Source organism: Rhodnius prolixus, unplaced genomic scaffold (assembly GCF_049639745.1).
Source record: "Rhodnius prolixus isolate KJV_2025 unplaced genomic scaffold, Rpr scaffold_1, whole genome shotgun sequence".
NCBI lineage: Eukaryota > Metazoa > Arthropoda > Insecta > Hemiptera > Reduviidae > Rhodnius > Rhodnius prolixus.
In genome coordinates, this window is record NW_027411581.1 from 60,050,401 (window position 1) to 60,078,115 (window position 27,715).

The 27,715-nt window shown below is 31.5% G+C and overlaps 1 protein-coding gene and 1 long non-coding RNA gene across 17 annotated transcripts in view; both read right to left on the reverse strand.

Annotated features, from left to right (window-relative positions):
* The window catches only part of Nhe2 (Na[+]/H[+] hydrogen exchanger 2), a 60,221-nt gene that overhangs the window by 9,950 nt on the left and 22,556 nt on the right, over window positions 1–27,715 (reverse strand). For 3 of the 16 annotated variants that reach the window (XR_012455933.1, XR_012455932.1, XM_074120188.1), the window contains exons 2-17: window positions 17,432–17,695; window positions 15,813–16,009; window positions 14,621–14,877; window positions 13,214–13,431; window positions 12,918–13,120; window positions 12,086–12,175; window positions 11,873–11,943; window positions 11,557–11,769; window positions 11,100–11,144; window positions 7,766–7,898; window positions 7,086–7,223; window positions 6,063–6,126; window positions 5,879–5,977; window positions 3,818–4,159; window positions 2,299–2,364; window positions 1,937–1,993 (exon numbers count right to left, since the gene is read on the reverse strand). Coding sequence is in view for 2 of the 16 variants with exons in the window: in XM_074120188.1 (XP_073976289.1) it covers window positions 1,937–1,993; window positions 2,299–2,364; window positions 3,818–4,159; window positions 5,879–5,977; window positions 6,063–6,126; window positions 7,086–7,223; window positions 7,766–7,898; window positions 11,100–11,144; window positions 11,557–11,769; window positions 11,873–11,943; window positions 12,086–12,175; window positions 12,918–13,120; window positions 13,214–13,431; window positions 14,621–14,877; window positions 15,813–16,009; window positions 17,432–17,695 (2,457 nt within the window). In the remaining 14 variants the exon portion in view is untranslated. Of the gene's footprint in view, window positions 1–1,936; window positions 1,994–2,298; window positions 2,365–3,817; window positions 4,160–5,878; window positions 5,978–6,062; window positions 6,127–7,085; window positions 7,224–7,765; window positions 7,899–11,099; window positions 11,145–11,556; window positions 11,770–11,872; window positions 11,944–12,085; window positions 12,176–12,917; window positions 13,121–13,213; window positions 13,432–14,620; window positions 14,878–15,812; window positions 16,010–17,431; window positions 17,696–18,099; window positions 18,830–27,715 lie in introns of those variants that run through there. The other 13 variants (XR_012455949.1, XR_012455945.1, XM_074120237.1 and 10 more) reach the window with 8 other exon arrangements.
* Window positions 19,139–27,690, reverse strand: LOC141446013 (uncharacterized). The gene is made up of 3 exons (XR_012453444.1): window positions 26,328–27,690; window positions 25,735–26,221; window positions 19,139–25,326 (listed from the first exon to the last, which is right to left on the reverse strand). It is a non-coding gene; the product is annotated as an uncharacterized lncRNA (long non-coding RNA).

The window sequence follows — 27,715 nt, forward strand, 5'->3', positions numbered from 1 at the left end:
ATCTAAGTGAGGATGTAAGTCTGGAATCAATCGCTGGCTTAAAAAGGTATTAAAGATAGATAGTGCTGTCACTTACATAATTCTAGTTTCATAAGAAAATGTTTTGACAAAGACAGCCTTCGTATTGATTATTTTCCACATTGTAATTCACATGAGTCTATAATATCTTTTATTTATTAAACTATTAATAACCACCTACGGTAGAAATTTTATTTCTAATAACGGACTCAGGGTGGCACGAAATGTCTTGGATAAATACATTTTCTCACAGAATTTTTTCTTTTATTGACCACACTTAAATCAGTCTGCATCACAATTTGTAAAAATTTTCAACATCTAAAGGGGAACTAAATTTGGTTTACAGCTTTACTTATTAATTCAAACGCATTGCAAAAAAGTTACTAATTTAGAAAAAATGAAAATGTTTATTACTATGGAATATACTGAATTCTAATGAGTGCAGAAACTAACAGAAAAAAAAAGCAAGATAAATTAGTATTAGTTGTTATTCAAACTGTTGTGTACATAAATCAATTTTGATTTTATTATCCAAGGAAAGTAACAAACTGCAATCGAGAAAACAAAAATGAAGATAATTTGGAAATTAGTGCTGTAAGATGAAAGAAAATAATAATAAAACAGAGGATTTTGAATATCATTTGAAGGAACGAAATCTTTTGTAATAATTTCATTTTATGAAATAGCAAATGACGAATTTTTTATTCAAATGATCAACATCAATTATATCATAAAATATACTCTCAGAAATGAACTAGGCAAGAACTAAAGTTGAGTTAAAGTGATAACTAAATAGGAACAGAATTTAGAAGAATTTTCTAAAAACAAACAACAGAGTCACAATATGCATTGTTTAGTTTTTTTATTGATGCATAAGTGTCTATTGTTTTCTTCTTTATAAAATCTAATGTTGCATTTACATAATTATTAGAAATAACAACTAAATACATGTTTGCAACAGTCAGTTTTTAAATTCCGCGAATCTAACCCACCACAAAATTTGACAAATAAAATTAAATATAATTTGTAGCCTCATGGATACAAATTCGTCTTCACCGTCTATTTTTTTCCCAAACGTTATAATGGGTTTAAAATGCAGAATCCATCCAATTTGTTGGGAAAAGCAACATTCAGCGATACATAGCGTGTTGGTCTCATTACAGAGTAAACGTAACGGTACAAAGGACTGAGCGGAGTCACAAGATAGAATGTAACTGAAACATCCCTAAGAATTAACCGAAAAGAATAATGCACGAAATTCAAATTTTATTCTAATTGCTAAGAGATGTTCGCTAAGAATGTCAGATCATCCAACTACTTCGCATGTTCATTGGATTCAAGTGCGGAATCTGCTAGAGATATTGATATTCTCATTAAGCGTAGAACAGCCTGACATGAGTTTGCTCGTTTGTACTAGGCATCGTTGAAGTTCTAAATTGTTTATTAAGTTTTACTAATTGTTTACGATCTTGCACTTTTCTCCAACGATTTATTTTAGGTATTGAATCATTTCTAATAAATAGGGGTTTATACATATATTTTGTATCCTAGTCTAATTATTAACGAAACTAGTGTATTTTCATATTTTTTCCATATATCATTTGTTTTTAATACGAAACTAAATTTGCTTTACACTTAATTTGTTTTATGCCCAAAAAAATCAAATAAAGATCAACCTTGTGGAATATATAAGTAAAAAAAAGTATAAGAGCATATTATCAAATATCAAAGAGCTTTAAAAAATTCAAATCTTGATAGCAGAGCTCTAAATTTTTTACTATTGTGTATTAAACAAAATAGTACACCCTACTTATACATTATATTCAAACAAAAGAATAAAACTTTTTTTTCTTACAATAATTAGTAAAAAAAATAAAATATCCGAAAAAAAAATGTTAACATACAAAAGGTCGCTTACCATTTGAATCTCTGGACATTTTCTTTCCTGGATTCTGTGGTGGCTGTCCATAATCATCTACAAAAAGTATAATTCTTCTTACAAACACCTTTACTATACTGCATAACCCTTTCAATTCAAAGTAATAAGTGGTGTGAAATAAATAAAAATAAAAAAAACCAAAGAAAAAGAATTAGCCAAGAGCGGTGTTCTAGAGCAAAATAAAGATAAAAGTAGAAAAATAAAGGTGCACGCTATATCCTTACCTACACCAAGGGACTTCCAAATAATAAATGGTAAAAATAAGGAAATGAAATCAATAAATTACTGGATGAAAAACAAAACAAAATAGAGGATTTTCTTTTTTCTTGTGAAGGACTTACTTAACTTCCAGCACCAACGTCCAATAGTGTTCCGAGACAGCTGCTTTTTCATTTTGGCATGCATCGCTAAAGAAAGACCGAAAAAAGTACATACAAAGCAATTACAGAACGTTTTTCCTACAAACAGAAAAAGTTATTTTTTACAAAACAAAAATTTGAAACAATGAAGCTTGTCCAAGCTCCTTCATTGTTTTTTTTCTTTTAATGATTAGTTTTTCTGATTTGCTCATGTACTGTTAAGACACAAGCAAGCCATGCTTATTTTCAGCACATTGCACACACAAACATTTTTTATCTGCCCCTTCACCAAGAAATATTATTTATTAAAAATAGCCAGCCCTAGATATATCTTACAATAACTCTTAAGTAGTACAAATTTTCAGAGTATATTTTTAGGTTTTATTTTTAATGCTTGTGAGTGTTATTAATTAAATCTGTCAGCTTTTTAAATACAATCAAGCTACTTACCCAATTAATTTCCTAAAACAAATACTAAAGCAAAATGCTTGTATTAAAAAAAAAAAACTATTTACAAAGCAACACATACACGATGATTACTAATTAACATTGGATATCGCCCCATTTCTTGAAATGTATATTTTTATAAAAGATGACTTTTCATGACGCAAAGTTGAAAGATAGAAAATACTTTTCAAAGTATCAGAAGAAGATGAAAAATACATTTTAAAGAAAATTTTATGAGTTTTTAATCCAATTAGCTTAATTAAAAAATTATCATCTTCAACAAATCTTTTAAATCTAACACGAGATACATTTTTATTCTTCCTTTATTACGTATCTTTTTTTAACCCGACAAGTTCTTTAGTGGCCAAACATCAAAGGCCTCGGAGAATATATGAGTAAATTTAAAAGCCAAAGTAAAAAAAAAACAAAATGGAGCGATTCCAGCCAGGACTGCTTGACGTTAAACATGTATAATAATAAGTATGCTATCAATCATTGATCAGCAGCGCAGGAACTTTTACAGTGTTGAAATAATTGTGAGGAAATCAACTGAGAGAGCCATGCGCGTGTGCATGTGTAAGTGAGCCAGAGAGTATTGTTTGATTTCGTTCCTGGAAGTACGCAAAAGGCAAGTCTTGTCATGATTCTTTGGCAGATACTGTCAAGTTTATGATTTCCGCATAGATGTTAACAAAATAAATATTCGCAACTAGACACTGTCTTGTGTTGTAGTTAAGTAAACATTCTAAAAACAGGAAATATTCAAATAAGAGTTCTTCAGCAATAATAGCATTTATAAACAGGGAGAAAGAAGACAAAAAGAAGTTCAGAATTTAATTTGTAAATTTATACTTCATATTGTACAATTAATTAAAATTGTATGATTTCAGACCTTTTGCTAATCAATTATCCGATCAAAAATATCTTTCCGATTTACAAGAAGCAAAACTCTAATGGAGTAGACAAGACTGGCCTTAAAGGAATGGAACAGAACAAGGTTTGGTTTGTGCAAATCGGGGATACGATAGGAACAGGAGGAACTTGGTAGGGTTACCATCGCAACGCCTCCAAGGAAGCGAAGTCTCTGCCACAGTTGGCACGTCGACATATTCAACACTGGAAGGTCGTTCGCCCCCTGCTGTAGAACCTCCTCGGGAGAATTGTTTCACCAGACGTGCTCTGCGCGGATTGAAACCAGGTAGTGAAGCTAGTTGAGCTATTAGACTTGTCTTGGATTCACGCGATTTTGCGGCAGCACCTTTTCTAACTTCTGTCAAACTGTGATCACGCTCTCCATCTTCTACTTCACTGACTTCATCGTCATCGTCGTCGTCGTCATCATCATCATCATCATCATCATCACTGCCATCGTCCTTGTATTGACACTGGCGACCCGCTACAAAAATACGAACACACACACAAGGGGAACACGAGGAGCAGATTCTGGCGATGCAACACGGCAACTGTCCCTCTCTCTTTCTATTTCCCGCCTTGCAACCAAAGAAAATTTTTGAAAAAAGTGTGGCACCAGGCGCATTAACATTTGAGAAAGTTCTAATTAGAACTTAAACTTTCGACATAAAGTTTATTTAGATCCAATTCTGGAGGAACTGAATTAAAAAACTTAAAAAATAGACTTAAAGTCTACTTCTTCTTAAATACACGTAGGGAATATATTAAATATAAAACATTCAGGAATAGAAAACACAGTTTTAAAACAAAACACAGACCCATTTTAATTCTTCTATTCTGGAGGATCGTGATTTCCATTAGGTGAGGATCCAACAAAAAACTTTGTAAAATGCAAGGGTTATAAATGACAAAAAGATCGATACCACATCGTAACCATTTCTTCAGATAGAAATCACAACCCCACTTCTACAGGTCTTTTTAGAGTACGGTAGTAATTTTGATCATTATAAACTGCTTTAAAAACCTTACAAATATTGGATACAACAGTCCCCCAAATCTTCTTTTGGATTATAAAAATGAATTTATAGTACTAGAAACTAGCTTGGAATCCCAGCTTTTAAGTAAGAATATTTCTGAGGAAACCAGAGATCAGCAACTAATGTTATTCAAGAGTTGACAAAATGTCGATTTCACTTAAAAATAAGAGCATACATCAGTCGCACGTTATCTCTTTTATGTTCGAACATAAAAATTTAAGTTGGACGTTTTATTAAAATGCAAAAATAAAATTATAAAAATATGAACCAAAGAAAAACAAGAAAGCCATTCATTGGGTTATAACAAAGAACCTTGTGCCACACTCAGCCATTAACAAACTTTATGTAAGTTAAATATAACTTTATGTAATTTTAATATATTTTAAAAATAAAGGAATAGCAGAGGGTGAGAGGCAGTGTTAAAAAATAAAATAAAATAGAATGCAAACAAAGTGATATACATTATCAATATTAAACAGTAGGTATTTAATAGAAGTCAATAATGTAAGAAAATAAATTTGATAATGCTGAAATTATCAACATTCTTCAGGCCAAATATAAGTCAATGAAAGAAAAGGTATAACAAAGTAATAAATAAAAAAAAATATAAATAAAAAACAAAAAATTCAAATGAAAAACAATAATACCACACGGGATCTGCAATCCATTTGATCTTGCTTAGTCAGATTTCCACCTTCAAATATTTCATTAAAACCAAAAATTATGGGGGGATAAAAAAGAGAAAGAAGTCGAGAGAAGAAAGAGAGAGAGAAATCACACAAAAACATGCAACTTGGAAAATTGTGAAAAGCAATTTTTTTATTTATTTATTAATACTTTTAAGCCCTATAGTGTAGGTGAAATAGTTTCTTCTTTTTACAAATTTGACATATTCTAAATCTTTTTTATTTAATTTTTTTACATCTCTGGCCCCTCCTCAGCTTCCACTGCCTGTTTTATCTTTATTTTTTCAAATATACACCTATATATATATTTATAAAACTTAATTATAAATTTGGAACAATCTATATAATCTTTAAACAATTATGCTTTAATAGTACAGTAACTAATAACAACTTAAAAAACAGATTCATAAATGGAATTTTTAAATTTCAGGGTTATAGTCAAGCTTAATATTTCTATTATTTGTAAATTGGTTAACTTACGGGAAGGATGTGCGGTGAAGGTAATGCCATTCTCCCAATCGTCTTTTCCATCCTTACCTCCGTCTTTTTCACTTTCGTGCAGTACTTCTTCAAGATAATCTGCGCGTACGACAAGTAATGTACAAAAAATGATTTTCATGGCCAAACCAAATCGTTCAGTAATAAAAACCCAAATTTCACATACCGTGGGTGAATTGTTTCGCAGAACCATTCTGTATTCCAGGAAAGCTCACATGGTTTTTCCCGTCCTAAGTTCAAATTAATAATTAAATCATTTAACTTAAAAATCAAGATCAATGAAAACTGTAATTAAATAAATGTTTGTAAATAAACTTTAAATAAGAAAATGATAAGCTGGTTCTTATATTGGGTTTTTCTTTTTGTATACAGAACATGATTGTAGTCTTAATAAATCTGCTTACCGTGTTAAATCTATTCATACCCTACAATTTTAATTTACATTCTTAATAACCTTTCAATTATATACTTCAACGACCATTCTCAGATACTAATCTAATCTAACTAGAGTCAGGGCGTTCTAAGGAAATAAGATGCGCACTTGGGCCAATATTGCCCAATCCATTCATGAAGGCCAGTACAGAGGAATAACGAGGATTTCGATCCTCTGTTCGGCTCAGAATTGTAGATTATAGACATAAGGAATCGTTTGCGAGCATTCTCCAAGCATACAAGAGTGTTGTTCCCCTGATTTCATTCCTACCTTGTAGTTATGCTGTTAATCTCACCCTATGCAGATGCCTCCTCAAGAGGTAATTCCCTGTGATTAGAATAATAATATTCCTCTGCCCGACTTTCGTTCTAGTAAATATATTGAACGGGGACCTTGTTAGGATTTTCCAGAAAGATTTTAGAGTGCTTCATCTTTTTTAGTATGCCCTGACAATCCATTACAAAAAATCTGCAATACTAACTTAATTTTTTTTAAATTAAAAATATATGGCGTTTGTAGCAAAATAAAATATAAAAAAATTTATTAAAAAAAATATACAGAACAAATTTACAAACAGAAAAACCCATCAATAAAACTAGGAACGTCTTTGTGGAACGCCGCATAAAAGTTTTAAAACTGGCTCTTGTGTATCCGCAGAATGCTTTGCTCACTACAAACCTTAATTAAAGAATAGAAAAGCGTTTCTGCAAAGGGGACAAAAAATTCTCTGAAATAAGAAAAGAAAAAAATTCAAACCTTAACTCTTTTGCTGCGCTTATGATGATGCCTTCTTTCGCCAACCAATCTTCTAATATTCATGTGCATCCTATAATTTACCTGAGTGGAAAGGTCTCTGTCGTCCACCGCATGTCGAGAATAACTTAATCGGCGATGCTTGAAATAAATAAAACATTTAATTATAGAACTTCAATATTTTAAACTTTTAAGAAAAATTGTTTATACTAATTTTCCAATGATTACCTAAAAGAACCATTTTATACTTAAAATATTATACAAAAAATGTGAGGAATGCTTTGTTAGGATTTTTTTCCTAGGGGATTTTTTTCAATTCACTTGAAGAGCGAAAAAGGTACATTAGATTTAACTTGTATAATGAGACAAACATAAAAAAATGAGGGGGACAAAACATTGACCTACATATCCTATTTATTGATTTCTGCCTGACTTTTAACAGAAGTGGAAGTGAAAATTCATTAAGTACTTGGCACTTGAGGTTACCAAATAATAGAATGCCAAGTAGACTATTGCATGGAACCGTTATTGGTAAGAGAAGAATTGGCTAGCCACGTAGGCGATGGCTACGGTGAATTGAGAAACCTGAAAAGATTGGGACAGAGCGACGAGGAAAGAAATCTTCAGAGAAGCCAAGCTGAAGTGTTACAAAACGAAAAAGAAAATACTTTATATTAACATACCCGACGATATGGTTGAACTAATTCTTCAGCAAGTAGATGATGAATTTTAGCATCGGTTAGGTCTTTTTTGGAAGGATTGTATTCTAATTCTTGAAGATCAATGTTCCAGGTACTTGTATCCAACTGCGAATAACTAGAAAACAAGATGTATCTTTAGAAAGTAAATAATACTTATTTGTATTAAAAAACAAAACTAAAGCCTCGCTTTCTTTTTTATTTGCTTTTCATATATTAAGCAGAAAGGCATTATAAAAAATAAACAATGACAAATAACTCAAAAAGTGCAGTGCCTCCTAATTAACAACTAAAATAAATACAAACACATGCCTATCAATAAAGTTTCTTTCTAAAGGGAGATCTTGGTCATGATAAAATGAAAGTTACTGAATTTAATTACTGTTGGTTACGCTTTAATACAATTATTTTTATTATTTTATTTTATCTTTTACACAAATTGTAACTAATGTATAGGATTTTTCTTTTTACTTTCTTACATTCATTATTTCCTTACTAATATAACAAGGATGGTTAGTGATACATCCTTCTTCAAATAAGATTCAACTTACTTTTATTCTTATTTAAATAATGTATCAACTATTTATTTTACATAGCAAACAAAAGAAGTAACATGTGATGGTGAGAGGTGATTAGGCGGAACCTACTTATTCTACGTTACTATTGAACAATAATTGCAGTGACCTGCAGAAGCCTGTGAGTTACCAAAGATTAAAATAATATTGAATTCGAACAGAAGCAATAATTAATCTGTCCAGACATTAATTAGGTGGTTTGCAAAGTGAAGTTTGAAGGGTAACCGAACTTTTTGCGTCCGCGAAATATTTTTTATTTAACCAGTAGTAACTTCAACATATTACCTCTTGCCTCCTGCAAGTATGACTACCAAAAAATCATCAGAATTAAATGTTTCTTTTCAAGGTAACTTCGTATTTGTGACAATGAACACTGCTCTTCAATCACCAACTAAAGCTTGAAATCTCTGCATTCTTAGAAAGAGAGAGAGATCTGTTTATCTCTATAAATTTCTTCCTGGTCGCCAGCTTTCATTGTAAATAGAGAGAAAAAAAAACATTATCACTCTGTATTTAATTAGGTTGTACAGCATACAGTTGCCACTGTAGCACAAACTTTTCCTGTATAACTTGATCCCACAAATAAATAGAAAAGAATAAAAATTTAAAGAAAGCGAATAAAATAATAATAGAAATATAATTTAAAACTGGGATAGTAAAAATTATTAAACTGAGAACCATATCACTGTACAAAATTTACTTTAAATGTTTTCATTGCATGATCAGTCACTAAGATACTAGTATTTTCTACATCAATTTTTTTTTATTAAATATTAAAATAAGTTATTTAGCAATCAGTTAATTAATTTAATTACTACGTATTTTGTAACTTTTTCAAAATTGATTTTGTCCCAAGCCCAATCTTGGCAAATTGCCATGTCAATGAGTCTCATAAATGGTAGATTGCTATGACAGTATTCTGTTGAACTCCTAACAGATTCGAGAGCAATTCTTCTAAAGAGGTGATCTTTGTTTTCAGTGATATCCGTGTTTGGGAATCCGATGCAGCAACTGTTGTTTAGCGGAAAGCAACAACTCCAGCTGACCTTGATCGATTACTGGGAATGAGTTCATAACACAACTTTTTTCACGCCTTTCTCTCGTCTGCATTCCTGAAGGTGTGTTAGGCCTTTCAGAATGCTGTTTTGCGGTTTTCGCTGAACTCAAATATGGCATCGCTTCTTCAAGTTCCTTGGCCCAAGATACTGCATTATCGTTTCCCTAATTCTCACTTAACTAGGACTCACTGGAAGAAGCCACTGATCTTCCTCTGATTGTAAAATTCTTTTCGGTCAGAACTAGCGAGAGGATTATCGGTAATCAGGATAGCAGACTGCAGGACAACTGAGTCAAGTACTGAAATCCCATAATCATCGATCAGCTGCTAAAAAAGCTGATATTTTTTCATCGAAGTGGTGGCTTCAAAAAATTGACTAAAATAGCCTATCTTGGTTTCTCACCTTGCGGGGTTGAATGAACAAACGATGAGTACAGACATGAAGTCTGTCTTTCTCCGGGTACCTTTCATATAAGAACTCTTAGCTCGAACTCCATGCAAGATAATTTCGGAGCTTGAGGACTTAGGAGATGTAAAGAATACAGGGCACATTGTTTAGGACTCCACCAATAAAAGGAGTTCATCTGCTTATTTCACAACAGAGATGTAAGCCTTGTTCAAACGTTCTTGTAGACGATCTGAGTCCACTAGACGCCACAAAACTAGACATCTGCGAAAAGAAGAACAGGTGTTCCCGGCTTTTGTACGGTATCCACAAGGGCATTTTTAAAGACGCTGAATTAAGTGTAGCGAGTAAACCAGTCCTCAAGTAGCCTGTCCATCGAGTACTAGACCATTACCCTCTAAATAACGCCAATTTATCAGCTTCCATCCGCAAAAAACATTTGCAGCAAACGCTATTAAATAAAGTAGATTTGAGGCTTTACATCGACGAAGTTTGCTTCATTTTTTCATTTATCGGGTATTCCCCATCTCCAGATAATACTTGCTAATTAATAAAGGCTTTTTTTTAACTACCTCTCCAAAAATTAAGGAGAAAGCTTCTTTCGGGCGGTTATAATGTATGTAATTTATACATTAATTTATATAATGATGTACAAAATATAGATTTGTGTAAAGGATATATAAAAAAAAAATATATATGACATCACAAGAAACCAATCTAACAGAAAAACAGATCAAAGCAGCGATTGCACATGCTATTAAAATGAATTGTCATTAAATTTTGGGGCATTAATTTGTAGGATGAAGACTATTAATTAATTACTTCTTTTATTAAAAGTGGATGTGTGCAAAGATTACTTTAGAATTTAAATTTATCGAGAAGTTTGGGAAACCCTGACTTAATTATACTGAGGTTGTAAAAGTTGAATAAAAAATTCTATATTATTAGACATCACATGAATAATGAGAAATAGAATCTAATTAGATGAAGTCAAATATCTAGTTGGACAGCTCACAAAATTAATTAGAAAAAAAAATACAGTAATAAAGTGCAAATCTACGAACTTCATAAGTATAGAGTCAAATAAACACAGAAAAACGCAAATACAAAATCAGAGAAAACTAACTATTAATAATATTAACAATAAGAGGGTTTCAAATCATATAATTATTAAATAATTAGCAGATAAAATCTTAAAAGACTTTCTTTTTCTTTTTAATCTGTAACCTTCTTTTTCTAGACCAAGATCGGAATATAGAAATTTATATAAATGGGATGTACCTCATACTAGCACTCCTGTCCGAGTCTCTACCTTGAGATCTAAAACTATATGATAATAATCGAGTTTGCATTTATATCGAACACATTTTACTCAAATTTTTTGTTAATATATGAATGTTGAATCCTCTTAAAATTCTTTTTATTTAAACTTAATTTCTTCGATTCATAAATGTTCCGAACTTATCTTTTTAAAATAAAAATAATTTCAAAGAGGTAGAAGAGCAAAAAGTTTTTGTAATTTAACAAGTATATAGAAATTTTCATCAAAAAATAGTACCAAAAAAAAAAAAGTAGAAACAGTCTAAATTTGTGTATTTTTTTTATTAGCATGACACCACATAGCCAAAAGACCATGTAGTAAACAAAAAATTTGACTTTTCTCTCTTTTTTACAGCTATTGTAATACATTCTCTCCGAAAATAAGAATAAAATGAAAATAAAGAACCAAAATATATACCTTCCATTCAGATTGCCAGTAGTATAATTCCTGAAAATGGCTGACATTGATTCAGTGCCAGATATGTTGCCAATAGTAGAAGCATTTCTACGCATATAGTCTATAGCATCTCTCATTGCAAGTTTAGAATATGTTTCTAGGATTTTCGGTTCTGCACCTTGTCGGTCTCGAATGAGATATGGCCGGATGAAACGATTGTCAAAGCGTTTAAATCTATCGGGGGAGAATAAGTAGTCAATTCACCTCATCAATTTCTTTTTTTTGGTAGCAAGGTTTAAAATAATTTTTTTTAAATATTTAATGCTGTTGAACTTACTTATCTCTTAAATGATGATTTCCATGATGTCCAAGAATATCTTCTATTCCAGTCATTGTATGATCCATCATCTTAAAAACGTATGGTATTAATAATTTAAGCAAAAATTAATTGATAATTATTGCTACTGAGATTAATTCATTTTACCAAAGAAGAAGAAGGAGGAGGAGAATAATAATAGTTTGAAGTTATTTCAGTCTATTAATTACAAACCTTTTCATGTATTCTTTCATTCATGGTCGGTTTTCTTTTTTCTCCTGTTTTTACATTTAATATTTTGACCAAAGGCTTGATTGTGATGCCCTAGAAACATTAAGTAGTGTTACCTTTGTCTTTTTTTTTATCAAAATCTTAAAATAATAACATCAGTGGCCATATCGCCAAAAAAAGAGACCATAAAAAAAAGTGATAATTCAATTTCATCTTTCCTTTATGTTGAATAGGAAAAAATATTTTCACATCGGCGAAAAAAAAATCCTATAAAACCAACATAAAATATCAAAAAATGTGAGTTTTAAATATTTTTATGGTTTTTATGTACATATAATCGCAGAAATAGAATTTCTAGACAAAGTGGAAACCATTTTTGTAATTTTCGCCCACAAATGCAGACAAAATTTTGTATTTAAAGGGAATACCTGGGATTAAAGAAAAAAATACTTTCATCACCCACTGGCTCCGAAGTAGAGCCCAGTTACTTCAAGTATTTTTTCGCTAATTCCTTAATCTAGTAATTATCTTTAAAAATTTTGTGATAATTGATTAAATTGCAAATTGAAGAAAGGTATAATTTTCATGTTTCTTCGATAGTAAGTCGTTTTTTATAAAAAAAGAAAATAAAAGGTACCATTATTCAATTTATCTAAATAAAAAATTAGTCAATAACTCAAAGGAACTTTTAAAAATTTTCATTTATATGCACTACTCAGAAGTTGAATTTTAAATGAGTTTTGAAACTTTTATTAATTTTAAAAGGAATGGCGCATTTATTCAGTGGATTTAGCTTATTTTATTATTTTTTTTGTTAATGGAAGAAATGTATTACCTGGAAGAACACTGTAAAGTAAATAACAGCAATAGTTGTAGTGACAAACATGGGCTGCAGTTTCACATGTTTGGGATCTATTAGTAGAACAAGAGCAAATGCTACGGCTCCTCGAAGTCCACCATATGACATTACAAACTTGTCTACTTTGGTTAACTTGTACAGACGGAATTCATTGACTACTGCCGTCAATAGAATCACACCTGAATCAAAGTTACAATTAAATTATCATAATTTAGACAAAATTTGTTTTCATTTATTAATAGAATAAGAATTAGCAGTAAAATAAAACTTACCTATAGCCCTGAAGACAGAGCAAAAGACTATGGTAAGAATGATAAACCAGGTATTCCAATCATGTCTATCGCTAACCGTGGCTACACCAAGAAACATGAATATGATTGTTTCCGAGGAACTACTTAACATTTTCATAGCGTACTTAACAGTTGTGTGTGATTTATGTGATATGTTTGCTTCTACATAATTCTTCATAGTAATGCCACAAAATGTAATACTGAAAATATAAAATCTCATTGATTATTCACAGAAGTAGACTTTTAGTAATTAATACTAGTGTTACTATTATTAATATTCGAGGTCCTAAAGCAAAGAACCTAGGCCAAGAGTGGGCCCATAACATTCCCAAAAGAAAAAATTTCATATTCAATCTTTACACCGGTTCATCTTACCTACTACCGGTCTCAATACAGTACTTCTCAAATCCGTCAAAAACAGATTTATAAACTTGAAAAACCTAAACGCAAGAACATAATTTACTGGATTCCGTGATTTCTTTCTAAATGATTATGGAATAACGTTTAATTTGGATACTTGTGATCATTAATTTATTTCTTAATTTAACCATTTTAATAAAATTATTTTACCATTAAATTTTACTAATTTTTATTTAAGAAACAAAAGTGCTATCTATGTCATTGATCGTTTTACTGTCCTGGGCGTGTTTACACAGACCGTATATATCTAAGTGCATATTGATTTACCAGTAGTTAACTGCCACGTGCGACACGTGGTAGTTGAGATCAGACTTTAAATATCATCTCTTAACATTTACATTATTATCTAATTGACGAAGAAAATATTTTAATTTAATTTTTATTCTTAGAATTTCTTATTATTTAACCCTAATATATCATTAAAGATTTCGCTTAGTTCTACTGAGTAATACGTAGAGTTTATTGTAGTAAATGTCACACTTTGAAAGAATTTATAACTTTTCATGGCTTTTCACTTCCTCGTAATACTTGTTATATTCACTGTTCAGTTATGGACATTATCACTGATGAGAAAACCCTATCACCAAGCCGGCAGTGCACTGAATGATTACACTTCAAGCGTTCTGCTTTTTCGGTAATCTACTTCATGTTATCTACTTGATAAAAATATCTACTTCATGCCCTTTACACATGCAATAACTTTCTCTGCTCACTACATTTCAGTCGGCCCTCCACTTTCACTAAATATATTTACTTGAGTTTAAGAAAAAGTAGAGAAAGTAACAGTTACAGTAAGAGAAAGTTGTGAATGTTAATGGAACTCAATTTTCTCAAGTGCAGTCTAAGAAATCATTCATTAAAATAAGTTTCTTTCATTACGGTATTGACAAAACCCTAGTGTAATTGAACGACTTAAAATATTCAAAAAATTCTAAAAAATTAATAAATTTAAATATTTTTTGTACTTACGCTAGTATGCCCGACATATGGAAAATTTCAGCATTTAAATAAGCTAGATAGGCCATTATAAAAATGAAAATCGGTTCAATCACTCTGACTTGATCTGTGAAGCGAGTCACTAGGCCAGTCAAGAAACCCCACATCACACCGATGAATGTACCACCAATGCCCACCACAAAGAATGAAAGAAAACCAGAGATTAAATCTGTGTAAAGAATGTTGGCTGGCCCCATTTCTGTGTATGCTTCAAACATATGATAAAGAACCTGGAAGAAAACAAAGAATTTTGATGTAATGTTGCTGATAATTGTTGTAATATTGCTGATAACTTAGTGAAACTTATAAATAACTTTTCATGTTAGAACTAATTATAATAATAGTAACTATAAAAAATGTAATAACAATTTTACTACAATAACTGTAATATCATCTTGAAAAATAAAGAGCAAAATCTTAACATCAGCAATTGCAACCATCGTGAGCAAGCTATCAACAACAGTTTGCTGAATGATACCGCAAAAGATAAAATCTTAGTTGATTTCTTAACGAAATGAACGAATTTTCCCATTAATTGTTTTGCTTCTACTTCACTACCTGAAAGCCACCTTCAAACTAGGTACTGAATATTCCTTAGCCATGGTCGTCGTTCTCTTTACTTCCGCCACTGGATGAGCATCATTCATTTATAAGGGTATTCTTTCATCTTCATTTATTCTTAGCACATTACTTCTTCTCAAAATGGAATGTAATATATCACTGAATTTCATCGAAAATTCTAGATTTGAACTCAGCGTCTGCATGCGAAGAGTTCAGTTAAAGAGTTAAAAAAACACAGGCCTTTCTAACTTCTGCTATTCTCTGAGATATCGCCAGGAAAATTTCAGGGGAAATCTACCAGCAGAATTGCTACTGTTCTTTTATTATTAACTTTTAGCATGTATGTAACTTTGTACCTATGGCCAGCACTTTCTCAGCTTAAACTTTATTTTGTCCTGAAATATATCACAGCTCCTACTTCTGCACAGAGTACAGAACCTTACTTCTGGAAAGATAAATACATAAGTACATTCCCGTTGACACTCTCTGAAGAGGAAAGAGGAGTTAGGAAAGTACAAATGCTAATTACATATTTAACATACTTCTCTAGTTTTAAATAATCAATGAAATCTATTACATAATTATTAATTTAAGAAAAACTTACTACTGTCACAGCATCATTGAGCAGAGATTCACCAAAGACAACTATGTATAATATTTCATTTACATGTATTTCTTCAAATACGGCCAAAACTGCAACTGGATCAACGGCTGAAATAAGCGCAGAAAATAATAGCATATCTAATAGAGGAGTTTCACATCCAAATAGACCTGTTTGACCGACTCCCCATAAACAGACACCTGGAAAATGAAATATGGTTGAATTATTTTTTTGCAGTGAGATTATTTTATTACTTGACATTTATAAAATGTTTTAAAAAAGAAAATACATGTAGTATTCGTTTTGTTACAGGTGTTAGAAGCTAACAATTTTATAAATCCTACCAAGAGAATATTTATTGATCTTTATAATAATACAAAAAAGTTTTCTTATACAGATGTTTAGTATATTTTCTCAAAATAAGAGATATTACCAATCATCAAACAGTAGTTAAGGTGAAAATGTATGTTCTGAATATTAACTCCTCTCCAATTAGGTAATGTGCTGGGTAATATTATGAAATTAATATCATTAGTACAGGGTTGCAGACAGTGTGGGTGTAAGGGATCAGATGACGTGTAAGTAATCTTGGAGAGCAGCTCTCTCCTCCATAATTGACCTTGTGTTATACCTTGATCAAAGTGAACATGTTAACATCAAACAAAGGGATCATGTTTTAGCTAAAGGTCATTGAGTTTACATATTCATTCTAATGTAGCAAATAATTTCTCAACTTTGTACATTAAATTATTGTTTTACAAGTGGGTTTTTTTTTTCATTCTAGTCAATTTCAGTGACTTTAAAAACTACCTAATTACATGTCAAGTCTAGTTAATGTTTACAACCGTATTTACATAGGATTTGACAATCAGCAGAAGTTTGAAAATCCTTTAAAGCAGTTAAAACTCCGAAAATAGGAATAAAGAGTTTGTTAGTTAAAGGAACACCAACGGTTTGTTTATTTTTCTCAGGCACTCAAAGGAAAACAAAAATGATGGGAAACTGGAAGAAATGAGTGTAGATAACTTAAAAATTGAGTTCTAGGACTTCTTTAAACGAATGCAAGAGCTCCAAGAGTTTCGATGGTAATGCCTGAGATTTTTCTTTGGCTAAAAGTAAGAAAATGAGGTAAATAAGAAAAGTAAGAGAAAGGAGAACACGCTCTAAAGATCTTTAGTGTAGTTACTCAATAATCTGCAAGTAACCATCCGGTAAAAGTGCAGAATCGTTCCCGGACGCAAGCAGAGACAGGTGGAATGCCCGTTAATGGGTTTTGTTTTAACAAAAATTACGAAACTTCATTTCGTACTATAATAAACTGTTCTGCAGACGATTCTGAAGTTTAACCAAGACAATCTCTACAAAAGCTATTTCTATTAACAAGGCATATTTTTAAGGTGCTACAATTATCACCCTGTTTCTGTCATTGCTCTCAATAACCATAATGTACATAGAATACTTCCAAGTAATTCACAATAAATTATATTTTCCTTCTACCATTCGTTTTAAAGTTTTCACTTTAATGATTGAAGAAAACAAACTACTGAAAAGTTAAATAAAATTTGGAATAAAAATATATTCTTGTCAATAAATAATAATTTTGGCCAATTTATCATACTAACCTATGGTTAGAGTATTAAAAATGGTTCCAATTACAGCATACCACAGTATTGTGCCGAGGTGATCAAAGAACAGCCTATTTGGCATGAAATATCCAGCGTCAAGTATTATAGGCGGCAACATATAAAGGAAGAACGTATCTGGGGTCAAAGGAGATACTCGTACCGAAGAAAATAAAAATAAAGATAATCCTATAATTACGCCTACAACTATCAGTAGGCACGACTCCGGGAAGATCTGATTCAGTCCTGGCGCCATATGGAAACCTGTCAACAAAAAAAAAAAGTTGTAAATTTTAATATAATTTTCATTATATTATCAATTATATTATAGCTCAACTAAAATATTACAAGAAATTACTTTAACTAATTAATTTTACAACAATTAAATACCAAATTAATATAAAGTAACATGTAGCTTTTTCCTAGCTTTATTTTTTGTCGTAGGAGATTATTTCAGTGCAGATTTTAGATTTTGCGTTTTTATCAGAAATAATGATTCCCTGAGTAAGTAAAATGGTTTTTAAAGTTTATGGAAGGCCAGGTCAAAAGTTCAAATTTCAAACTTTTTTATTTGCTACCAAGGGCAAAACAGACTTAATGTTCAACAAAATTAGTTATTTTTTGGATTATTATCATTAATAAATGAGCCTAAAGGAGTTTTAGCCTACCTCAACAAAATATCCCAGGCGTCTAGAACTAACACTTGTCTCACTATTGCCTCACAAATCATCGTTCTCGGTCATCCTCAATTCCAGCTCAATAAAACAATTCCATGCAAATGGCCCATTCACCAATATTGTCCCATTTTATTCACAGTTTCCTTAAAAATCTACTCCAGTTCTGAATCTGTCACTTCCGATGGTGGAATCTATCATCCTCATCTCTCCAATCAAGTCACACTCACTCACACGGAATAAGTTCTTCCTTCTTCTCTGGCTCGTTTAGATTTTCATGTGATACAACTTTTTTTTTAATTCCAAATTATGCGCCTACATATACGGATAAAACCAGTAAAGATCGTTTCAGAAATACTAAAACGGAGAACCTTAAGAATGAATAACTGTTTCAATTTATTAAAAGAGCCCAGCTATGCAGAGCTCTCCACGCTTGGTGGAGAGCCCATATAAGATAACTGGGAGAAGAAGGGCCCTCAAGAAAAGTTATAGAGGCTAGAAAATTTGGAACTGAAAAAGATATAAACCATAGCAGAGGACTATGAAGGACAGAAACTAAAAAATTGTCGGTAGGTACAAAAAGTTGTGTTCTTTTCTGTCAAAGAGCTACTCCACATAGAAAATGCAAAGTAAAATACTTCAGTATCAGTATAAAATATCAGCTCACATGTTTAAAGAATTTTTGGATCACTTATTGGGAGCGCGAAATCTAGTTTATGTTTTAGATTAGAGTGCGAACTGGTAAAAGTAAAAAAATGACCCAGAGCAAGGTTGGCCAACCCAAATGAACTTATGGGCCACTTTGGAAATTCAATATAACCTACGGGCCCCTTTTAAAATTATATGTACATCTATTAGATTGGACTCACTACAAAAACGTTTTGCAGAGAAAATTCAAAGCATAATTATTATTATTGTTTTAATGATTATTCATACATGTAAACATACAAAAGATAATATAATAATGACAAATATGAGATGGTTCTATAATATTTAATTTAATTAATTAGTGAGATATTTGTTTCTCACCTCTTTCACTTATCTCTTGCAAGTAGATTGCAATGCTCGTATTTGAACAACATAATTGATATTGCAGATTTTCATCCGTTAAGTTCGAGCGTGATTTATTTTTGGTGAATTTCATTTTCTAAAAAAAAAACGATTCGCAGTTGAAAGTAGATCCGAAAGCGCACACAACTTGTTGTCCCAGATTTCTCAAAAAGAAAATTTTTCTTTTGTGACATAAATGTAAAAATCTACTTTTGATCCTGCTGCTTCAAAAATGTGTTTTAGTTCATTATTACAGTTCTATTTGGAGATAATAAACAGATTTTGTAAAATTAGGATGAACATTATTCGAGGAAGGCCACTTGCGGGTTGGCCACCCCTAGTTTATACCCCTAATGCGCTAGAGTACGGGGATTGAACACAATTGAAGAGGTAGATGGGTAGTATGATTGTACATATTTTCGCAGAGATAACACCAATAAAACAGGAGATACAGTAATATGAAAAAATGTAAAGTTCTTAAAATTTATCACCTTATATCTCCTTCAAAAATGCAGCTAGAAAGCACAATTCAAGAAGTAGATGAGTACCATAATTGTCTTTATTTTCGCCGAGAATACACTAATAGGACAGGAGATTCAGCTATCAGAAATATGAAGTACATATAAAAAAGAAAAAACTGTAAGTAAAAAAGTATAAACCATAAGTTATAAACTCATAAGTACCCACAAACCTAAGAATCGGTCTTCTAAATTAAAAAGGTGAACCCATCAGAAATAAGAAGTATGACTTTAATGCCATACTAAATATTTGTCCAAGACAGAACATAGATAAGAAAACTGTTCTTCTCTGAATAAGAGAAATTAAACAGATCATTAAACATAATAGGCAAATATTTTGAAAGTAAAGACTGTTAGATATTTTTAGATTTATGTCGCTATAAATTCAACAGTCATATTATTTAAACGTGGCCAGGCTTAATGTGCAAACACATTTACTACTTGGTTTGAACTAGTTTTATGATGAACATAAAGGAACTCATCAAGAACAAGAAGGTGTAAAATGGAGTAAACAATGCTACCTATCTCATCATGCATTTTTTCGGGAGAGGATTCATGTTCAAGTGTGTTTATTCATTGAAGTACCAACAACAAGGCAGCAAAGTGGATGTTAACCAATCTGATCGTTTGTTTGTTTTACTAAGAGAAATGAGTTAGTCGCAGTATTAAAGTATTCTGTAGTACATACTATATTTACTTCTCTAAAATTAATTTTTATCGCCATTCTTTTAACAGCTTAAGATTTTCATATTATAATCTACATTTACACTCTTAACTGCTATCTTCTCTTGATTTGTGGATTATTTTGGAGATTAAACAAGTAACTAATATTCTTTAGAAAGGTTAATTAACTTTATCATTTTATTATTTAAGTAAATGTTTAAATTTTTCAAGTAAGATAATAGATAAGGAGAGCAACTTATTAATATGGAACAGAATTGTTAAAATCTCACTCTTTTTTAGCCTGGAGGCATTGAGGTGAAAGAGATGAGGAATTGTTCGGCTAAAAGCTCAGTAGAGCAGTAGCTATATAGACCCAGCAGAGCTTCTGGAACTTCTGTCTTTGTGCACAACTCTCTAGTGAAAAAAAGAACTCAAATTGCAGCATCTCTTGATGATGAAACGCATTACCTACGATCTCTAGAAGAAGATATGCAATAGAAATTAAGCCTACAGTTATGGATTACCATTTTCTAAAACTAACTAAAATCACCTAGCCCCCAGTATTATTCTCTCTAAAAATTCTGAAAAAAGCTTCTCAAAAAGGTTCTAGGAAAAGAGTACTCCTCTTCACCGCTGGTAACTATTCGGCTTCTTCGATACAACGAAAGACGGCAGCTCCTTAAATCTTCCCAAATGTTCCTGTGGATAGCTAACTCAAATTAAGGAAACCAGACCTTTGTTAGGGAAGGTCTAGGAAGGTAGAAAAACCGGTAGTTTGGATTAATCACTCCCAGTGGTACAATGCATCGCTCCCCCCAACACCTTCCTCGGATAGTTTCTCCACAGGAGGTATCACCCCTCCAACCTTGATATTCCCCAAGAGGACTAGGCTCTATTAGAAATTCTAGCATGAGCGAGAAGCAAATTATTTCTCTACTTAGTGTGTTGGTATATTAAAACGCAATACTTACCTGCTAACAAGGTGGTAATTTCCATCTTTTAGGTTATCTACCTAATGTAATACACAAATTCCCTGTAATCATCATAAAAAAGATGTCACGTAAAACAAATGTAATTACTTTTAAAAATACTACGAGCAGTATAATTTAGTTAATGAGTTTTCCATTCTAAATTAGTTTTAAATTATTAAAAAAAAATACCTTACAAACGGTAGCCGAAGAGGAAAAAATTAATTCGTGTAGATGCCTCACGTAGGGCTGAACTGAGCTGGTGTGAAATACCAGTACTAGATCTCATTGACCCCATCAATGAAGTCGGTGGACCTCTGTAGAAGGATATTACAGGCAGAGGAACTCAGTTTTCGATTTAAGATACCAAAATGACAATTTAATACAATTGATTGCGAAAGGGTTCTTAAAAAATAAATTTTCACATTCTCGGAGCGCTTTCATTGACTAAATCAACCCTCATCTGTCTCTTTATATAGCGTTTATTTTTTGTATTCTCCTTCGTACTTTAAATTTAATTCCTCTTAATGTTCTTTAAAATTAATTTCAGAAAAAAGGTTGAAACGGAACTAATTTGAAAAACTGATGAAAAAAATCTTCTCTCAACCTATATAAGGTTTATTATCCAATGAAAAACGAAATTTCCACTTTCTTTAGCTACAAGATTTTTAGATAATTATTTTCTAAAATGATTGCAAATGTTTTTTAGTGCTAGTATTATAAATTATATGTTCCATGCATATCACTACTTTTTCAAATGTTCCTCCCTGAAATTCATAAAGGCATTTTCTCTTTATTTCATAATATGTCATTTTTCTGCAGGAGAAACTGCAGCGTTTTAATCTCTCCACTAGAAAGCGTTTCAATGTAAGCCCAATATAATTAATAAAGCCTGGTCAAATCAATCTACCCCCGCTCTACCCAAATCATTATCATCATCAATCCACCTTCTACCGTTCAATCAGTGAGAAAACCTATCCAGCTTTGATAGATTAATCCAATTCGCTCTTGCAATTCGTTGGGACTCGTTTTTGGAATGCATACTTGACTGAACCTCTTATTTCAATTTAAATTGACCTTGCTCTCCTTCTTTCATCCTTCGACGAAATAGTAATTCTGCTAGGCTTCATAGTTAATGACCGCCTAGCTGGTAGTTTGAAGATACTGGCTAACCTATTCTCTAAATTCAAATATAAAAAGATGTCAGTTGCATTTAAAACAATTTTTATGTGTTTCATATTTTCGATATAAATTTTTGCTGGAAATACAATTTTTGGGGTCCTCTGAATATGATAAAAATGTTAGAGCTTGGTCGCATAATACTGAAGCCAACCATTGTTACTTTACATTATTGGTGCTTCCGAACCTAACGTTTTGAACGAAATCAGAAAAGAAGTATTGCAATTTATTAGTCACTTGCGCTTTTCTCGAAAAATAACTCACCGTTACTCTAAACTTAAGGAAAGGGCGATAGGTACAGACCATATGCTTTGAATTTGATGATAGTACTGCATTGATAAGTCATGTTTAGACTAAAAAAACGTACAGTAATGCCAATTTTTCTCAGATGGATTTACGTCCCAACCATTTAATCAGCTGTTGAGGTCAAGTACAGCAATTCATGATATGCCTAATCACGAAAATATGATTGATAAAAGAAATACTTTCAGTATTAAAAAAAAAATTCTTAAAACTTAATTCCACATTTGTTTTACAAATAAACAAAATTGTAGTTATATATTATTACTAAGGAAAATTTCTTTAAGTATTTCCTAAGTAGTGATTTCAATCCTTTTTATATAAACCAAGCAGTATTGTAATTCAGACGGAAGTAATTGAAAGAGCAATTCCTGTTTTATCCAACGACTAGTCCAGCTACAAATTGATTCGACCCAAATGTTACATTCTGAGTTCAGTGAGCTTAAACACTTCCGTAAACAAGAGTTTGCTTCTCTTTTTTTTGCCTTAAGTGTCAATATATGCTTGTTTTATCAACCATTCCTCTAAGCACTTCATAAGAGAGTCTTCTGCATAATGCCTTTCTGTCAAGGCTTGAAGAAAATCAGCCTTGAACTTCTTTAAATATTTATTTATTGTCAAAACAAAAACATGATATAACTTTAAAGTAAATGTTAGTAAAAGAAGAAAAGGCAATACAAACTTTAAAGAAAACATCCTTGATTAGCATGCTAACGTCATAGCATGCTTCTCTTCAATTATATTGACAAGTAATTCATGAGATCTATTTAGAGAATTGGAATTCCACTTTTAAAGCTTCTGTCACCTCTTTCCCCAAGCCAATTTTATCACGTAAAAACCGGAAGAAATAGGAACTACGGAACAACATTCAACAGGAAATTACATGAGTCACCGTTTATTATAGTTTAATCACAATCGATTCTGTGTACTCAGCACATGTAAATTTATTGGTATCTTTTAATATTTTCTAAGTTGTTTTGTTAGAATATTCCCATAAGAAAAAATGACTTTAGAAGTTGACACACTTTTAATTACGTAAAAATAAATATACAGAATATTATAAATTTAAGAGACTTTAATTGAGAAATGTAATAACTTAATATTTATTTACTCTAGTTATCATGGCATGCCCATATTGAGAGGAGTCTAGGTTTACATATGAATAAAGTTGCGTAAGAATAACAGCAATAACCAGTGAAAGGATAAGCTGAATGGTTAGTATACTGGATTTCCCACGCGGAGACCCTGGATTCTAAGTTTTGAACCTAGTTCAAACATTCTGTCCCAGACCACCTAATATTCACAATAAATCAGATAACCTAAAGAGACAAAGCCTGAGCTCTTCCAATATCCGAGTATTTCGACAAGAAGTCTAATTCTAATGTTCACATACTCTAAAATCATCATGAGATAAAAGGTCGTTTCTTCTAGTATTTTCAAGACTCCCTCGTCTCACATGCAGCGGACCTATTATCTCCTCAAAGCACTATTTTGTTTCAAACTTTATTAGCAGTGACCAGTAAGAGTTTCTCTTTCAGACTAGGTTGATAACTATATTTTTGAGATTTAGGAACTAACTAAAGAGTTACAGGAGTTTTCAGTTGTGTATTTTCCGGCAGAGTCACTATTAAATAAAACAACACTGAAGTGTGATATTGGAACGGATATTAGCAAGTAATATCCGTATTTATATTATGTATTTTACTTGATGACATGAGTGGAAGTATACAGAATTATAATTTTCATTTCTTGCTCTGCGAAATTTTCTTCATGAATCATTCAACAGTTATATAAAACATTGTATAATCCCTCAATATTCTCGAATTTTCCATTTAGAAAAACATGTTTTCCTTTTTTCTTTTTTATTTATTGCTTATGTAATGATCATTATATATATTATATAATACAAAAAGAGGAGAAAAATGTACGAAATTTAAAAAAAAACGCATTTACTCTCAAAAATTTTCTTTTCAAATGGAACAAGATCACTAGGAAGAAGATTTGGTTTAGTCTTTATTGAATAGCAGCATTTTCCTTCATGTTTCATCGATATCTTTTTCTATTTATATTTTATGAAAGCGTTGTTCGATGTGTAGACATTTACCTTACTTTAGAAGGTACTTCTTACTTTTAGCATAGTTTCACCTTTGAGTAGGAAGATTTAAGAAGGATTACTTGAAAAACTAATTTGTGAATTGTGCAAATCACATTTTGCTTACTTCTTAAGGAGCGTGAGTTCTGCTAAGGATGGGCCCGTCCATTATCGATTTCAATCAAAATCGCTAGTTTCATGGAAAGAAAAGAAATCTGTTGTGTAATGCAGGATACACCTTTCTCTTTCCGCATCGGTTATATCATAAAGTGACAATTGTGTTCTTCAATATGGCATCCTTACTAAACAAAAAGATATATGTTAGGTTATGTAACAACATTGAGAACGAGAATTATAAGCGCTTGGTTGGCATGAATGGATCTTCATTCTCAGCCAGTGTCCTCTGTTGACTTTCCTCACTCTAGAATTTGTAATGGCATTTTCAATTCTTCTGTAATAAATTAGAAAACGCTTTTCTAAAAATCTATTTATAAAAATTATAAAATATCTGGATACCCAAACTTTCTCTTATTGCTACGCTAAATTTGCATTAAAATTACAATTATTTGAATATGATGAAAAAATAAATGCCAATTTCAGTCATGATATTTACTTATTGTGCCGAGCTTTCGACCTAGGAACTAGGTCATCTTCAGGGCTTATTATCTGCAGACAAGATAGAGGATACACCAACTAAATAACTATGTAAAATTATCATATAGAGAATAAGCCCTGAAGATGACTTAGTCCTTAGGTCGAAAGCTAATAATAAATAAATATCTCGACTGAAATTGGCATTTATTTTTTTCATCCTATTGAAATAATGAATCAGTCACCAAAAATAATGAAGAGTACTTACAGTTGTTGCTAAAAGACAGGTTGCTCTTAATACTATGTAGTTATATTAAAATGGAATCATACTTTTTCATAATACAGCCCAGACCAGTTTATTTTGTTGAACATTTTTTAAAAAACGGAATGAGTAGGTTAGAATGTCAAGTTCTTAATCTAATACCCCCTCCGTGAAGACACAAATTGATGAAAATTCACATTTTCGTGTTTAGATATTCCAAAAACATGCATCTCTGATAAAAAGTTTCTGCACGAAAACTTTTCTTAAGAAGACTGACTACTTCTTTAGAGGTCCTGGGGTTCCAGATGTATTCTTACCTAGCATCACGAAACTTTTTCTTAAAACGTTCAATACTCACTCATTATATGTAAACAATGCCTGACAACTACAGAGAGTTGTACTTCTTGGATTAAACGAAATCATAGGCGAACTCCAGCTCAACATCACATATTAGCACATTGGATAGCCCTTCCCCACACAAATCTAGACCAATCTACGAGAGATACAAAGACATACCATTTGAAAAACAGTTCTTTACATTTCAATAGAAGTTCTTTCATGTTATATATAATTTTTAAAATTATACGATCGCAACATACTAGAGAAGATGAATTAAAAATGAATGTGTATGCATTAGAGTGTAGAGCAGGCTGTATAAACTTCAATCGTCACATTAGGTACCAACTGCTAACTGCACAAATTCTTATCAATCTACGTTTGAAATTTTTGCCAAGTTTTTGTTAGAAACAAATCGAAAATAGATTTGTTAGACCTAAAAATAGTTTAACGTAGAGTTGCTTTTTTGAGTATTTTTAGTAACTAGCAATTTTTTTAAGATTTTAAAAGTATTTTTTTGACTCCTGTATGTGTACTTTCTGGCAGTTGAACTTTTTTGCGCCATTGACAAAATAACTTGAACCATTACACATTATCTTGTTTTTAATTTAGAAATTTATTTTGGAGTTAGGGTCTTTTTTTTTGTTTTCTTTAATTTAAGACGCGTCAAACTTTAAGTCCGTTAGTTTCTGGAGTATTATCAATACTCTTCTAGCCTTCGGTATGAACTAGAATCTGCATAAAACAGGATGTGTTAGTGTTGATATTGTTCGATTCGTTAGCTTAAATGTGAGCAAAGAGGAAGTGATTGTTTACTTTAGAGCTCTAGACTCTTTCCAAAAACGGAAAAAAAGTATTAAACTTAATTACTTACAAACTTAATTCCATTTCTGGCAAACTAAAATTGAAGGCTGATGGAACATTTTTAAAACCGTACAGAAAACAAACGCCCTAATTTCACAATTGGTTGGCATTTTACTCTGCAGTATAAGGCAGCGTACGCTTTCATTAAATAGAAAATCCCTTTCATTAAAGACCTTGCTAAAACTCATTTCTTAAAATTTCATTTCTCCTAACCCTCTCATAGAACACCTACCTCCTTCTGCATTACCAGGTAATACTCCAAGGAGATTGAAGAGTAGATGGCCCCGCGATCTACTCTCATCATAAGACCAGTATAGTATATTCACGTCAACGCAGTGACACCACTGGGTGCCTTCTCCAATCCATATTCATGATATTTTTTTATCTTACATCGCATTTGCTTGTTGCAACAGTTGTAGCAGTTGTGAATTTCAATAAAAGATTAAAAAAATAAAATAAATAATGTATTAAACATTTACAATTATTAAGATTCATTATGTTGAAACATATCAGTTATGTTAAATTAGGAATAAAATCTGCATTTTTTTCATTTTTTATAAAGAAATTGGTATCAATTTGAATTGAAAATTCAAAATTCAAATCTTGATGTCAATTACAAGCCATAAATGTAGTATAGAAGGATGTTGAGAGAGTTAGAAATATTGTAATGAATATTCTGGATATCCAGGCCCAACTCGAAGTAGGTAGCCTGCTAATTTGTGTATTATTTCTCTAAAACCATGGTTCTCTAATAAAACAAAAATTAAATTAAAATATAAGGATTTTA